The sequence below is a fragment of the Chrysemys picta genome, chromosome 3 (genome assembly GCF_011386835.1).
Source record: "Chrysemys picta bellii isolate R12L10 chromosome 3, ASM1138683v2, whole genome shotgun sequence".
NCBI lineage: Eukaryota > Metazoa > Chordata > Testudines > Emydidae > Chrysemys > Chrysemys picta.
This window is the reverse complement of record NC_088793.1, coordinates 66,976,134-66,993,156: the sequence shown is the minus strand read 5'-3', so window position 1 is coordinate 66,993,156 and position 17,023 is coordinate 66,976,134. Positions and strand designations below refer to the sequence as shown.

Here is a 17,023-nt window from a genome sequence, read left to right as displayed (position 1 = left end):
CCCTGGAGAAACTGGTTGCTTAAAAATGTTCTGATGCCACACAAATGAGTTTAAGCATGTCGAATTTCCAAACAATAAATTTACACCAATATAACCCTTATAATATCTGTATAGGTTCATTTAATCCACTAGAGGATGAAAGTCTCACCATGATGAAATCAAATTCAGAGCCAAATATCACCACCTTAATTCTGAAAAGCCCACTTTGCATTTCTGTTTTAATCTCTGATAATGCTTGTTTGTTTCCACTATGTTAAAAGTCCCTTTGGCCCCCTTGTGGCAAAGGTCTTCTCTACCCTCTATCTACTTGTAGTATTGTACAGTGTTTGTCACCATCGCATATGATGTCTAATCAATTGCTGTTTTAATTTCTTTGGAACTATAAGATGTTTTTCATTTTGTTTTCAATTAGCCTTTTGCTGGGATTTCATTATCTTGTTCAATTTGCTAACTGCTCTCACCTTTAATTCTATCTGTCATCTTCTCTTACTTGTTTGGAATAGTTGTCTTAGAAAAAATTCTAATTCTACTCTAGCCAATATGATACTTTTTCAAACTTGCATTAAATTTAGTATATTAATCTGGAGTCCATATTTCTTACTCAGTTCTATAATCAATGAGTCAAAAATGTTAATAGTGGAATCTCATAGTCACATACATTGACTAAATTAAAATCTCTTTAAAAAGGCTTTTAATTTTTTTAAAGCACTACACTACTAAAGTTGTGAGGGAGAAATTTGGAATAATTTGCTCAGTTCCTGTGCTTTATCACAAATCTTAATCTCCAAAATCTGTGGATAACGTGGCATCCATTAGTGCCAAATATAAGATAAAAAGATAACAGGAAGCTGCTCTGGAAAGACCTTTTAATTGCACCTCTAAAAGAGGATCCTCTGTAGTGTAACTGCAATGTTGATAAGTACAAAGTAAGTACACAGTAGAAAAAATAATCCCAACTATACATACAAAATGATGGGGTCTAAATTAGATGTTATCACTCAAGAAAGAGATCTTGGAGTCATTGTGGATAGTTCTCTGAAAACATCTGCTCAATGTGCATCAGCAATCAAAAAAAAAAAAAAAAACTAAATGTTAGGAACCATTAAAGGATAGATAAAAAAACAGAAAATATCATAACATCACTGTATAAATCCAAGGTATGCCACACCTTGAATAGTGCATGCAGTTCTGTTTGCCTCATCTCAAAAAAGATATATTAGAATCAGAAAAAGTACAAAGGACTATGAAAATGATTGGGGGATGGAACAGCTTCCATAAAAGGAGAGATTAAAAAGATTGGAACTGTTCATTTTTGAAATGAGATGAAGAAGGGTGGAGATGATAGAAGTCTATAAAATCATGAATAGTATGGAGAAAGTGAATATGTACATATTCACATAACACACGAACCAGGGGTTACCTGATGAAAAATAGGCAGCAGGTTTAAAACAAACATAAGGAAGTACTTCATCACACAACACACAGTCAACCCGTGGAACTCATTGCCAGGGGATGTTGTGAAGGCCAAGAGTATAAATGGGTTAAAAAAAATTAGATAAGTTCATGGAAGATAGCTAATAGCCATTGATGAACTTAATATGGTCAGGGATGCAACACCTTGCAACCCCCTCTGACTTCCAGAAGCTGGGACTGGAAAACAAGGGGTGCATCATTCAAAATTGCCCTGTTCTGTTCACTCCCTCTGAAGCATCTGGCACTGGCTACTATCGGAAAACAGGATACTGGCTAGATAGACATTAGTCTGATCCAGTATGGCAGTACAGTTCTTATGGTAACTGTAGATCAGCTGTAAGGGGCTTAAATTGACAGACTAAATATCGGCAGTTTAAAAACTCTTGTGTGGGAGGAGGGAGTCAGAAAAACAAATATGACCTGACCATCCTCAAAAGGACCTGGAATTCTAATGAATTTCAACATTAAAAAATTATTTTCAATACTAATTGTTTTGCAAACTGACAATGAAACGTTCCAAATTGAAAAATACCCCACCCCCATTTAAAGGGCGAGAGAGCCAGAGAGACGATGAAAGAGGCAAACCAGGCAAGGACAGAGCCGAGGGAAATGAGAGACGATGATGCAAGAAACAAGGGGAAAAAACGGAGAGAAAACCACACAGCCGAGGGGAATTGAAGCTGAGCTGCCCAGAGAGCGGGCGGAGGGGCTGTGCCTGCCTGGTAGCTCACCTAGGGGGCGGGGGCCGGCCGGGCGCTGGCGCTGCAAGCTGCTGGGTGTCCCCTTTAAGAGCGCGGCGCGGGGGGCTCTCCCTACGGCACCTAGCGGACCGCACGTCCCGGTTTGTCCGCGCCGGGTCACCTGACTCCGCCGAGCCACAAACCTGAGGAGGGGCCGGGAGGAGCAGGAGGGTGAGCGCGGCGGAGACAGCGAGGGCGGCGCGTCGGGCTGGTACATCCATCCATCCCTGCGGCGGCGGTAGCAGTAGTAGCGCCGCGGGATTAGGCTAGAAATAGCGACGGCCCCTGGGCGCGGGAGCTCCGGCGTTTTCCCGGCCGTGCGCTGCGGGCAGGCGGGCGGGGCCGCCCAGCACCTGGGGCCGGGACCCTTGTCCCGACCCATCCCATCCCTGCGCCCCGCGGGCAGCCGGCGGCGGAGGAGGGGGCTCGGCGCCGCGGTGAGAGGAGCGGGTGCCCTCCCCGGGAGCGGCAGCGCTGCGGGGAGGAGGAGGAGAGAAGGACGCGGTGACAGGTCTGCTGCTGCCGCCCCAGCGCTACTGCCCGCGGCCGGGTCAGCGCGCTGCAGCCGCAGCATCCTTGTTGGGCGCGGGGGGTGCCCTGAGCTGCAGTGGGCCTGGGGGTGGCGGGTGGGCTCGGGCCGGTGTAGGGGCCCGGTGGGGCGCATTGGAGAGAAGGGGGATGAGTGTCTTGGCTGGGCCGGGTGGACGCGGGGAGCGGGGCTGGTGTCTATTTTAGATGGGCGGCCTACCCTTGTCTCCCGGAGCGGTAAAGGAGGAGCGGGCTGGGGAGAGGCGCAGGGAGGGCATAACATGGCGCAATGATGTGATAATCTCCCAGCAGAGAGACGCGGGGAAGGAGGCGATGGACGCTCCCGTTTGCTGCAGTAGCAGCGGCTCCGCCTGGGTATTTAATTCATTCCCTGGCGCCTCCTGGGGCTGGCAGGAGCCGGAGGGGGGGGGGGGGGACAGGTTCCCCATTCAGTGGGGCTGGCGGTGGAGAGGAAGGTGGGTTCCGCTCGGCAGCAGCTGTTCGCCGCGATGGTGTCGGGCTAGGGGCGCAGGTTAGAGGCGGGGTGGGGAGGGGACGGATGCGCTGTGTGTGTGCTGGCTTTTCTTCTGCAGTGTCTAAAATACCCCGTCTTGCCCTGGGCAGCTTCTCGTGACGGCTCTTGTAACGCTTACACAACGGGGTGGGGGAGGAAGGATTGTCCCCCCTGGAAAGGGCCTGGCTGCTGGAAGGACAGGGTCTCCCTCGCTCAGTCATTAAACCCGGAACATCCCCTTCCTCTCCTGTGTTTCCCCGCTTGCAGAAGAGGCAGCAGCACTAACATTAGTCGAAGATGTCGGGTCAGACGCTGACAGATCGCATCGCAGCTGCTCAGTACAGCGTTACAGGATCAGCTGTAGCCAGAGCCGTCTGCAAAGCAACCACACATGAAGTGATGGGGCCCAAGAAAAAACACCTGGACTGTAAGCATCTCTTTATATAAGCATTACATGCTCGGGGCTAAGAAGGCAGCCTACATGGCCCTTAAACTCTCTGACAACAGTACTTGCTATTATCAACCCTTTAAGTCATAAGGCTTATGAGAAATCCTGAAGGGGGATGGGTTGTATTATTGCATATCTTCTGTGCTCCCGTAATATTGTTCCCTCAGCCATTTTCTCTCCTTTTGACCTCTGTCTGTTCCAGAAAAACAATTTAGTGTGTATATTAAAGACTAGAGCCTGTGAAAGGTGGGTCCAGTACCCCACACTACCTATCACTTTAGTCATGTTTAGGTTAGCTTTTGACATGGATACTGAATATGGGGCTAGAGTATTGATGTATGTGGTCATAACACAAAGGTGGACTCAAAGGTGATCATGTTAAGTCAAGATGCTCCTTGAATAAGGGAGTCTAAGGCTCTTGTGTTGAGGGACCCAATTGCCTGAGGAAAGCAACTGTCTCATCTGCATATCTGATGGTGGCTTCCACAGTGTTTTGGGGAGAAAGACTGGTGGCTTTGCTATTGCACATATTAGAGACTTACAGTCTGTCCTGGACATATAGAAATTATTTAGTATGAAACCAAGACTAGTGAATGAGGTCACTGAAAAACAATAACATCTCTGTAATATTCTGCTTGTTTTGGCAATCTCATGTCAGTTCTCTCTGATCCAGTGTGGTTTCACTTCTGACTTTGAGAGAGAGGTGGGCAGAATTTAATCATGTGGTGTTGAGCCAGGTTTTGCTTAGAAACTGTAGATAGATTTGTGGAAAAATTGGAAAGAGTCCAGCGGAGGGCAACAAAAATGATTAGGGGTCTGGAGCACATGACTTATGAGGAGAGCTGAGGGAACTGGGATTGTTTAGTCTCCAGAAGAGAAGAATGAGGGGGGATTTGATAGCAGCCTTCAACTACCTGAAGGGGGGGTTCCAAAGAGGATGGAGCTCGGCTGTTCTCAGTGGTGGCAGATGACAGAACAAGGAGCAATGGTCTCAAGTTGCAGTGGGGGAGATCCAGGTTGGATATTAGGAAACACTATTTCACTAGGAGGGTGGGGAAGCACTGGAATGCATTACCTAGGGAGGTGGTGGAGTCTCCTTCCTTGGAGGTTTTTAAGACCCAGCTTGACAAAGCCCTGGCTGGGATGATTTAGTTGGGAATTGGTCCTGCTTTGAGCAGGGGGTTGGACTAGATGACCTCTTGAGGTCCCTTCCAACCCTGATATTCTATGATTTGGACAGAAAAGTGTGTTTGTATCCCAATGTCTTGATGCGTGTTAGTTAATTAGTTTAAATGCATCCTAAAAATGAGCGCTTTTTTTAGTTTTGGGAACTGCAACTAAACAGTAAAACATCTTGCTAATCTGTATCTGGAAATATTGGCTCATAATGGTCTCCATATATTAATGCTAACATTAGTCCAGTTTTGTTTAAACACTTTGCAATAGAATTATATTACTTTCTTGCTATTAGGAAGGAAGAATAACTTCTGATTGTATTTCACCTTCCAGTGCTTATTTCAGATATTTTTTGTACCTATAATCACTGTGAAAACCTTATACTTGGAATTGGTTCATGCAGCAGAAAGTCATTTTCCAGGTCTACTTGAGCACATAAGGATAGAAGACTCTTAACTTATTCTAGGTGTTACAGTGCTGCTTAAGTTGTGTTGCCTTTTATCCGAGTACTTATTTGTTTAAAAAAATCATAACTGACAATGATTGTCGCATAGTGGGTTTAGACAAGCATTAGTACATGTTGCAGGTAGGTATGTAAATACAAGTAAACTATCTTGGTTAGTGACATAAAGCATCACACTTTCGCACAACTGAGAGCCAGCTGTGAGCCATATCTAGGCCATTTGACTGTATGTGGTTCACATAACCTACTCTGATTCAACAGAATCCGAGATTTAATTTGTCTTAAGTTTCTTGCCTTCATGATTAGAAGGTTAACATCACATACATGAAGCAGGTGTAAACTGATGCAGTGCTATCTTGAGTCTACACAACTCCCAGAAGCTTTGTTTTAAGCCTGAACTCTTTGCTTTCCCCCTGGACCCTATTAATATCGGTAGATTACTAACTGTAAATCCTACTGATGTTTAAATATCAGTATTAACTATTTAACTGCTGATTTCTTTAGCAGATGGGATGGGGAAAAGACTGAATCCCACAGCTGGAATGGTGGGGGGAGGGGGAGATTGGGCATTCCTGCCCGGAGGGGAAATACAATGGGAAGAGATTCAGAAAAAGAATAGAGAAATAGAAGAGGAAGTGGAAGAACAGAAAAAGCATTGGTCCTAAAGGTGAACATGTTCTCGGTGAATGAGAAAGTGACAAAGAACTTAAGTAATAAGTAAACTTCTAGTTGCTGCATAAAGGCATTATTCTACCTCTAATCTTTTAGCAATGGGAGTATGGCATGTCAGTGAGTTTTGGTCTGATCCTTAGTAGTATGTAGTTCTGAATTCATACCCTAATACACAGACCATAATTGATTGATTCCATTTTCCCCCTCAACAGAACTGACACCCCATATCTATGGTGAGTTCTAGGGTTTGTATTTAACTTCAATTTAAATTTTGCTCTGTGCCAAAACTGAACTTAACATGGGTTTTAAACAACTCTGTTCAGTTGTGAACAAGAATAGAATTGGATCACTCTTTCATATTGTTGGCTCTGAAGAGCTAACAGGAGTAAAAAGTAGAAAATAGATATAGATATAATGTATTGTTCCTAAAGCAGATATGACTAAATAGTACAAGGAGCAGATAAATCAATATTAAGGTGCCTTGTGTAGTTATTCTAATGATATAATTGTACCTAAAGATAATGTTTGTATATTTAGAGTGAGGAATAACAAAGTCAAAATTTCAGATTAAGCATGAAGGGAAACGGCGGTGTGGTGGGTGTTTTGTTTTAATGTTAGAGTGTGTTAGAAGGTACATGGAATAGACGACATTCAAAGAATCAAGTAACCAATTGAATATTCATGTGGAAAAGGTATTTCAAATGGTGCTAGGTGGAGCAATACTTCCTGTTTGTAGAGAGATTAAAGGGTTGGAGGAGAGACATGAGGTGAGTGGACCAAGTAGAGGAAAATTCTATAAACTAGGAAAGACTTCTACATGTTGAAGTAAAAAGAAGGGTGGAAAGTGGACTGGGGGGGGGGGTCATGGAAGGAATGGTAATGTGATATGGAATATTTTATTTCTAGGTCACTGGTTTGAACATAGCCCAGCCTACTGTCAGTAGTAACAATTTTCAGTGCAGTTGTTCTGTAGGTAATTTATTTTGTGGTGGTGTTTTCAGGGTTCTCACATCCAGTACTGTCGGTCTACCTAGTACCTCGCCAGGGTGCTATGTTATGTAATCATTTTAAAGTGGTGGCGGAAGCAAGTGGGGGGGAGGGGGATTTTTTTTTTTTTTTATTTGTCCGTGGTAATGCAAAGCTGCGGTGCTAAGGCCGTGTTTATGTTGTGTATGGATTTTTAGACTCTTGTAGTTAGAGAAGTGCAAATCTTTAGGGTAGATATGCTTCCATGATGCAAGTCACGGCTTACAGTTCTACAGCACACTAACATCAGAGTTTCTAAACTGAAGAGCCCATTGTCAAATATTTGTTCTTACATACTTAGACTGTAATCAAGTCACCCCTAAATATTCTCTTTAAGCTAAATAGATTTAACTATCTCTGGAGATATTTAAGAGTAGGTTAGATAAATGTCTATCAGGGATGGTCTAGACGGTATTTGGTCCTGCCATGCGGGCAGGGGACTGGACTCGATGACCTCTCGAGGTCCCTTCCAGTCCTAGAATCTATGAATCTATGAAACTCCTTGAGTCTGTCATGTACATGGTTTTAATCCTTTAATCATTCTCCTGGCTCTTGTCTATACCATCTCCATTTTTATCAACATTTTTCTTGAATTATGGACACCTGAACTGGACTCAGTATTCCAACAGTGGTTGAACCAGTGCCAAATAAACGTAAAGTAATTTCTCTGCTTCTACTCAAGATTCCCCTGTTTATGCATGGCAGGATCACATTAGCCCTCGGGGGCCACAGCATTACATTGGGAGCTCATGTTCATCTGATTATCACAACACCCCAATCTTTTTCAGAGTCACTGTTTCCCAGGATAGAATTCCCCCCCCCCATTATATGACGCTTAGACACTTGGAATTTAAGGGGGCCACAGATGAGTTCCACTATTTAATATAATTATATAGGTCTCAACAAACATTGGACAATTGTAGAAACAACTTTTGGGCATTGTTGCATAAATTCCTCAGAATACCTCTTGTGGGCTTCTGTTTTTGTTGGGAAGGAGAAAGGGACTTCTAGAATGGCAAAATAGGCTGATGCACACAATTGTATTTGGTAATGCCCAGAAACCCCAAATAGGATTGTGGCTCCATTATGCCAAATGCTGTACAAACATGATCCATGCTTCAGAGTTCATGCTAATTTTAAGACCAGATACATTTTCTACTGGAGGATGACAAAGGTAGTAGTGATAGAGGCACATGGTTATATGGTGATGCGCAACTCGATGGTTCAGAGTAATCTAATTCTTAGCAAAATGGCAAATTCAAATAGACCTCAGGGTAGAAAGGGTCTGGAGGAGAGATTTCAAGGAGTAGATTACCAATGGCTTAATGAACTTGTTCATGAAGAACATCCCATGCTTGAGGGGTGACCTAGAGGCAAGTGGGAGGTCTCTGTGGAAGAAGAGGACAAATAAGTTCTTGAGCCTGGTATTGCAGCTGAAGAAGTGACAGGGAGCAATGCACTAAATTTTATGAGCAGGTATATAGGGAAAGCCTTAAACATAAGAACAAGAAACTTTATTGTGATGCAATAAAGATGTGATGCCAGCATGATGATCAGCTGCATTTTGAGTAGACTCAAGCGGTGAAGTGGATATGGGGGGGGGGGGGGGACTGGAGAGGAGGAGGCTGCAGTAGTCAAGATGGGAGTCTGGCTGAAAATCCTGGCTGTATGGTCTAGAAGATCAGATCTTAAAATGTCAAGACTTGATCGCTGTCTGAAAGTATGTGGCAAACGAGAGGGGAGAATCAAATGATACCAGTTACAGCCTTGAATGTCAGGGAGAACGGTAACAATGTCAACTGGGATAGTGACTTTGGAGGGAAGATGAGGATTTCAGTTTTAGCCATGTTGACTTTAAGTTTGTTGGAGATCTGAAAAATCTCACTGAGAATGGGTTAGATGGAGGAGACAGGCAAGGAGCTGAAAGTCATTTGTGTAAAGATGGTACTTTAAAGCCATGTGAGTAGATGAAATCCTCACGGGGAAAGGTATAAAGGGAAAAGAGCAGTGAAGCCTGGAGTCCTGTAGAGGTGAAAAGCAGAGTCCAACAATCTGCTGAAAGAATGACCAAAGGATGGAGTTGCTCTTTTTGACTTGTTGCTCTCCCTTAGCTCAATTGACATAAGCAGTTGAGTGGAAGTGCTCTGTACCTAGAGCAAATGAAATCTTGCCTCTCTTGGAGAGCAAGTTCTAAATGTATGTGATACAGGTCACCCTTTCCAGTTTCTGGAAATAAACTGGTTAGTTTGAAAGCACCTTGGTGAAATCTGCTTAGCTCAGTGGTTCTCAACCTATTTACCATTGTAGACCGCATATGTGGCCCACAATGTGTTATGTCCAATACTACCTCTGTGGCCGTGAGGATGTAATGTGGGCCACAGCTCTGTGCTGATTCGGCCACAAGTTAAGAACCACTAGCTAAAGTTGTGAGGACTGAGTTAAGTCTGGAAAGTTAGTGGAATGTCAAGGCTAACGACTAAATTTGCTGTCTTGTGTGGAAGTGGCTCTTCTGTAACTGTGTAAGACTACAATAAAATTTGCCTGTGTGTAATATATGATCTGTTTCTTAGATTTAATACTTACACTAATATTTTTAAATGTCTTGTGATGGGGCAGATCGGCCCCGCACTGGTACCAAGGGGGTTAACCCTTTCCTCCTAGCAGAGAAAGCCATGCCCCTGAGGCTCTGCTGGGCATGCTCCAACCTGAAGTCAGGTATAAAAGCCTGCAGAGATACTCAGTCAGGGCTGGCTGCTGAGGAGGAAGGATGCTCGGTAGAGGCTCCAGCCTTTATCTATAAGGGCTGAAGAGCCAGAAACCTGGACCAGAGGCCTGCAGCTATTGGAACCCCAGGGAGCGTCTGGTGCTGAGGAACCTGGAGACCCCGATGCCATATGGACTACTGCTGCTGGAGAACTGGTAGGAAGTGACCCAGGGAAGGTAGGGGACTGGTACCTCCCACCATGATGAGGTCAGCATGTTTCAGGAGGATTTCCGGCTGACCCAGTGGCAGACTGCTCCACCACTGGCAGCGCCCTGGGTCAGGGCCTGGTGGAGTTGAGTGGGCCCAGGCCCCCCTACCAGGGGCCGCCGTCCCTTGCGACGGCCCCCAGTTACCTGATCCCCTGTTTTGCCTCCAAAGGGGGTAGTGTAGACTCTGGCCGCTAGGCCGCACATCTCACTAAGGGAGGGGGAATTAGGTGGACTCTGGACATTGGGCCACACTGCCCTATGGGCACATTCAGTGGACTCTGGCTATTAGGCTGCATTACCCCATTTGGGGAGAGGCAGTATATGGATCCTGGCCATTGGGCCACACTGTGCTGACTACCAGGGGAGGAGTAAAAACAGACATAGGCGTAGAGAGGTGGGGTTACCTCTCGCGCCCCTCCCCCCAACTTAAGGGGTCGATGAGGTACAACATTTTCCACATGTCTATATTTTAAGTATGGCTTATAAATAAAGGTTGTAAAAGACAATAAGTAGTTCAGTTTAATCCGTGTCTCGGTTACAAGTAAGGGAAGAGTTTTTGGAGTCAACCATAGTTCGCACTTGCATAGCATTTTTGTTCACTTACCACTGCTCTATAGATGGCCTACTATTGTTTAGTAGTGGGGTGGCCCCAGCCCTGAAATATTCATGCACCTACTAGCCAAAACGTGATATGAAATAGATTACCATGCTGATAAGTACTGCCTTTCTAGGGCTTGTCTAAACATGAGGTTATTCAGGAATAGCTATTGTTCTTTTAATCTACATTGTCTTGCAAGTGTAGATGAGCCCATAAACTTTGGTGCAGGGGAAGGTACTGTGACTGCCTATCTGCTTATGGGCTCTAGCTTTAGAAGTCTCTAATATATATCTGAAACAAGACACCCAGTCTCCTTCTGTAAGATTGCTTCTATGGCTGCTGGAAAAACTGAAGCTCTTCTCCATGAGTTGCCGCCTTATAAGGCAAAGGGGTTGTTTTTCCCATCATGGTTTTAAATTCACAAGTCTAGTCTTCTAAATTCTGCCCCTTCACCAAAACCAAAAATATCCTTTCGCAGCCTCTTCAAGTGTCTCTGCTAGTACTCACTGCTTCCTCTGGTAGGAGTAGTAGGAGACCTCTTAGGGCTATCTTCCTGCAGACTAAGGAAGACAACACTTCATTGACTTGCCTTCTGGTTCATGTTTGGAAGATTATTTTCACAGCCACAAGGACTAGAATTTCTATAAAATGAGATTGATATCAGTGGCTTTAACTCCTGTACCTATTACCAAGTAAACTTTTTTTACAACCTTTGTTGGTGAATGGGTTTTTCATACTCTTCTACATGATAAGATGTGGAAGTAGTATATTCAGGTCATCTTGGCATACAAATGATCTGAACTGGGAAGGAAGAAGGGTATCAGAGATGGAGGTCAACTGCCACATAGTGTTATGTTTTTCTTCTTTGTCATAGCTGCGATGAGTTCTAATTCTCCCAGTCTCTCCCTACCGCATGTCCTTTTGTCTCTATACAGCCCAATAGCACTATTGCATGTGAGTAGCCTGGTAACATGGTTCCATTGGTAACCCATCAGAATGTTTTGTAGAGAGGAGTGCTCCATAGTCATCTTATATACAGGGTTGGGTTTTTTCTTTTGGTTGTTCCTGCGTGAGCAGTATCAAAATGAGATGAAAAGCCTTCTGTCTTCCCTGCTGGAGTTTTAGTCATTCTTGTATATACAAGTCTTGGATTTGCCAGGGGACCTGCAAGCTACTGCGTGAGAGAAGACTATGTTCCTCATAGGTGGTGGAGGCTGGGGCAAAACTTTGAGCATTTTGATAGTGGAGACTAACTCCTCTTTCCAGGAGGATGGCAGGATGCCAAATTATTTAAAACAAAGCTTTGGTTATGCGTTAGTCAGGAAGCCATAACTTGATATGGAACTTAACTGCTGAGTCTCAAGAATCCTTATTTAAAAGACGATTGAAGGTAATGACAGACCAACTTAATGATCTAGTGACTTACTGCACCCATCTCAATCTTTTTTTGTTTTGTTCTGAGACGGCTACAAACTCTGCTGAGCACTTGTCCTCCTTCCTGCTGGTTTGAGGTTTCCTTGGGGGGAAGGGATCTCAGGGTCTTCCCCTCTCTGCCCCACAGCCAGCCCTGCTTCCCCCTGGAGTCCCTGGAGAAGGAGTTGCCAGCCCAGAGTAGGCAGGAGCACATGGACTGGGCACTCCTGACCTAGTGATGGCACAGGCTCTCCTGGCACAGCAGAGAGCTACAGCAGCTATTGTGGGGAGGCTCACTTCAGCACTTCCAGTCCTTGGATGCTGCTTCCAGCAGTAGGGACCAGCCTCTCCACAGCAACTCTGTGCATCCTGGACTGTGTACAGCTTCCCCATTTTACCTAAATGAGTCCTTGGGCCTGCCTCTCCTTCCTGTTGACTTGAGGCTTCCCACAACACAAAGAGGAACTGCTGCGGGTTCCAGCAGGAGGTAGATCCCTCCAGAGCACCTGCCTCCCTCACCCTGCTTCTTACCCCCTCTTCCCTTTTGTCCTTGGTGCAGAGAAAAGCTGCTGTGGGTTCTGGCAGGTCGTGGGGCAGGGTGCCAACACACTCCTAGCCATATGAGAGACATGGTAGATAACAGATTGCTGCATGGCCACCTGTGCATGCAGCTTAAAAGGAAGGGTGCAGTGCTAGCTTGTTTGCTTACCTCAAGGACACAGGTGGACAAAGGTCAAGTTCAAAATAACATTGCTTTTGCCTTTCCTGTTTAAGTATATCCTTAATATATTGACATGTGTAAATAATTAATAACGTTCTAAATATTTGGTTTGAATATGGTCCATTAACAAGTCAATTAACTAGTTCCACAGAAAGTAAACAAAACTCCGTCAAACAAAGGATTTATACTGTTCTGAGGCTAGCAATCATGGGCTCTTTGGGAACAATAGGGAAGCAAATAAGTTGAGGTTACTCCACTGAGAATGCCCTGCCAGCAGCATCCAAGTATTGAAATTTGGAGACTGTTCAAATATCTCTCTGCGGTATAGATACAGTGGATTGCAAGGTGTTGTGGATACCTCCTAGATTCTACATGTGTGGCTGCTCAGTGACTCTGCATTCCTTTCTTTGAAAGATATCTTGGGAGCTGCATTTTCACGAGACTCCTCATGGGGTCAAACGGGGTTCCATTGCTTCTCCTGCTCATCCTGTATATTGGGGCACTAGGGAGAGTGAGGCATTAAGGTCATAGTAACCTCAGCATGCTGATGAAACTGGGCTTGTTTTCCTTTTCCAGCAGGTCCAGGTGATATAGTTGTCTTTTTTTCCTAGTGCTTGGCCCAGAACTAGTTTGCTTTTCCTGTTGAGGGAAAAACAGGAGTGATGCTGGCTGGCAGGAGGAAGTAACTAATGGAATTGATGGACATTGGGACTACTCATTATATTAATGGACTAAATCGACCTCATGCCAGACTAGATTGCCATCATAGTTCTTTTAGGTTCCAGGTAGCAGCAGTTGTTAGCTGTTTTTTTTTTCTATTTAAAAAGAGATTTTGCACCAAGAAATCAGAACAACTTGCTCACCAACCTCCAGGAAGCATACCTCACTTTGACCTATACTTAAAGGCTATGAGGGAGTTTTGATGAGTGCAAGGAACCTGCTTAGTGGGATAGGTCAGTATTAGCTAGTTATATCTCCCATCTACGAAGCATTTCCTTCTGATTTTTGGGTGCATTGGAAGGTGAAGGCAACTGTCTGAGGGACATACAATAACCAAGCATGCTGCTTTTGTGTCCTCCCAATGCTTCTGATTTCTCTGCTGGGTGGGTGGCATTGGGCATATCTCTATTCCTGATGTTTTCTGGCTTCTTGGATGAGGCTCAGAGATGGGTGGAAAAACTTGCTTTGAAAGGGAAGATATCTTCAGTGTAAATACATGATATTCTTAAATAAAGGACTCCATATCCATTGGAAGATCTGAGACTCACTCCTCCTGGATGCAGAGAAAATAACAATATAGCATTCATTTTCATGTTAAACCCTTCACTTGATGGTTTTACCTCCTCCTCCTTTCAAGGTACCTCCACCTCTTTGACAGAAGGTGGAGGGGGAGAGAAGCACTTTTTGGGCCACTGAAACATCCACTGCCCAGCCTCAGATCTGTGGTATTGCCAGAGAGTCTTGCAACAGCATACACTTGTTTGACTTCTCTCCTTTTGGGGAATATTTCATACCTTAATTTTTTGTAATAGGAGGTTGAATTAGCATTTTATTCACTTTGTATATGCAAAGCAGTTCCATTCATGCGATCTCTTAATTCAATCTTTTCCCCCTGTTTCTTTTCAGGGATCCCTCGCGTAAGGCACCGAGGAGAGCTGAGGTAGATTCCTAGTTAAGGGTGGGGGTAACAGAAGAGAAGTTTCTGGTTTATGACACTGTCTCATAAATGAAGAGGGAGCATCAGTCCCACTGTGGAGTTTTGGAAACTAAAATGGCATGAGGAACTGAAAATTCAAATCCCACATGTTTGCTGTCATTCCTATTCTTACCACTTAATTCTGGTTTGGAACTCTATTTTTTTTAATGCCTATTTTCAAATTTCATTTGCAGAAACTTATCAAAAGTATCTACTTTCTTATGTAGGCAACAGTCAGTACCAGAAAACTTCTTCCCCAGGGCTTTTCTATCGCACAAAAAGTATCTGTACTCAAGTGTTAGCCAGTGGCTGGTGGTTACCTCAGTGTCAAGGCATGTAGGTGTACATGTATCTAGACTGGATGGTTCAAGCTCCCATACTGAGAGAGCTGGAGGAATCTGACTTGTTCTGTTTTAGTTCCCATGATAGAAGGAAACCTAGTCATCACTTTAGGAGGCACCATCAACCTTCAAGAGTAGCCCCATATGTTACTCTGCAGTTCTTTAGTCTGCTGGGTTGCTCCGGGGTTTGATTGTCACACTGAATTGGGTGAGATCAACTGGGGAATGTGAAATTGCTGGTGATATAGTGGCATTAGTGTGCTGATGATATCCCACTCTAAAATTTTTTCATCAGACCCAGACAATGTGGTTGCTTAACTTTTCCTAATGTCTGGCCAATACTGGGCTTGGATGAGGGCTTGATGGCTGAAGCTAAACCAGGTGAAGACATGGAAGATGCTGGCAATTGTTAGATTGCCAAGTCTTGCTTGCTGAGGCAGTATCAGTCCCTATATTGAGGGGCTACACCTCCTTGTTTTGAAAGCCTGCAAACTCATGGTCCTAATGGATCTTCAACAACAAATTAGCTGGATCACTATTTTACAGCATGTTTATTATTGTGGTATGAGTACATTACAACAACTAAAGTTACACTTCCTGCTTGGATTTTTGTTAGTTTTTCCATTTGTTTTGAAGATGGTGGGTTTTGTGGTCATTCTGTACTCTTTGGGAATGAGTTAACAATTCCTCGTCAGCTGCCAAGAACTGTATCTCTTGTGCTCACAAGTCTTATTCTTAAGGCTGACAAATTTCCTTTTAGAGGAAAGTAGCTGTTTGTAGGAGGTTGTAGTCATTTGGAGATTTTCTCTCCCTAGTAGCTGGAGGTAATGCCATTTATGGCATTGAAGAATGGGACTGAAATATCCAACTTGACTGGGTACTCGACAGGTAGCCAGTAGATGAAGGTAAAGCAGCAGTATGGCATGCTTTGTGAAATACTACTAATTCAGTAAGCTAAACACACACAAGGCTTTTTAGGGTTGGCATCTTCATAGGTATGGTGAATGGCAACAATCAAGCCTGGGAGTTGCAAATGTGTGCCAAAGTCCATATTCCTCAAGCTCAGTCTTCTGGCCAGCTGCACCTAAGAGGGTGCTTATTTACCATCTGAAGTCCAAAAGGAATTTTGAGGGTGAAGACTGTCTTGACTTCAGGCTGGTATTGTGACTTCCTGGGAATCCTCCACATCAGCATCACCAGTCTTGCTGAGTTTCAGAGTAGCAGCCGTGTTAGTCTGTATCCGCAAAAAGAAGAACAGGAGGACTTGTGGCACCTTAGAGACTAACAAATTTATTAGAGCATAAGCTTTCGTGGACTACAGCCCACTTCTTCGGATGCATATAGAATGGAACATATATTGAGGAGATATATATACACACATACAGAGAGCATAAACAGGTGGGAGTTGTCTTACCACCTCTGAGAGGCCAATTAATTAAGAGAAAACAAACTTTTGAAGTGATAATCAAGCTAGCTCAGTACAGACAATTAGATAACAAGTGTGAGAATACTTACAAGGGGAGATAGATTCAATGTTTGTAATGGCTCAGCCATTCCCAGTCCTTATTCAAACCGGAGTTGATTGTGTCTAGTTTGCATATCAATTCTAGCTCAGCAGTTTCTCGTTGGAGTCTGTTTATGTTTATGCTCTCTGTATGTGTGTATATATATCTCCTCAATATATGTTCCATTCTATATGCATCCGAAGAAGTGGGCTGTAGTCCACGAAAGCTTATGCTCTAATAAATTTTAGTCTTGCTGAGGTTAAGCTTCATTCATTTAATTAATTCTCCTGCTTGTGGAGCATAGAGTGCACACTTCAGATCACCCATTTCCAGAGAGCCTGGTTTCCTGCCAGTATTACAGCCCGCACTACATTGAGGCGGGTGAAGTTGGAAGCCGTGACATATCTCCAACTTGTGAGACCACCTGCTTGATCAAACTTATAAAGCTGGCGGGCTGGCATGGACTATGGCCTAAAGAGCAGATGGCCAAGCTGCTTGAGCTGACATTGAAGCCTAACACTTGGAAGACATTGGAGGCTGGTTGGTCTGAAGCCTGACATCCTCATTTGTAATGTGTTGAAATCACCATATGCCTTCAGTGAATCATTGTGGGTGCACCTGAATTGCCTGGTGCTGCTGGGGGACCAGCACAGACCTTTTTCTGCTGTGATGTGCATACTAAACATAACCTGTTCTGGTTTCCAGTTCAAGTACAGCTTCAGCTAGCTCTTTCCCT

At 44.2% G+C, this 17,023-nt stretch overlaps 1 protein-coding gene across 30 annotated transcripts in view; it reads left to right on the top strand.

The window, feature by feature from the left end:
* The first annotated feature begins 2,026 nt into the window (after window positions 1–2,026).
* SNAP91 (synaptosome associated protein 91) overlaps window positions 2,027–17,023 on the top strand; it is a 146,604-nt gene continuing 131,607 nt past the window's right edge. For 24 of the 30 annotated variants that reach the window (XM_065588142.1, XM_065588140.1, XM_065588136.1 and 21 more), the window contains exons 1-2: window positions 2,276–2,424; window positions 3,523–3,682. In XM_065588142.1, coding sequence (XP_065444214.1) covers window positions 3,553–3,682 — 130 coding nt within the window. In that variant the 5' untranslated portion in view covers window positions 2,276–2,424; window positions 3,523–3,552. Of the gene's footprint in view, window positions 2,196–2,220; window positions 2,425–2,467; window positions 2,764–3,522; window positions 3,683–17,023 lie in introns of those variants that run through there. The other 6 variants (XM_065588117.1, XM_065588143.1, XM_065588113.1 and 3 more) reach the window with 6 other exon arrangements.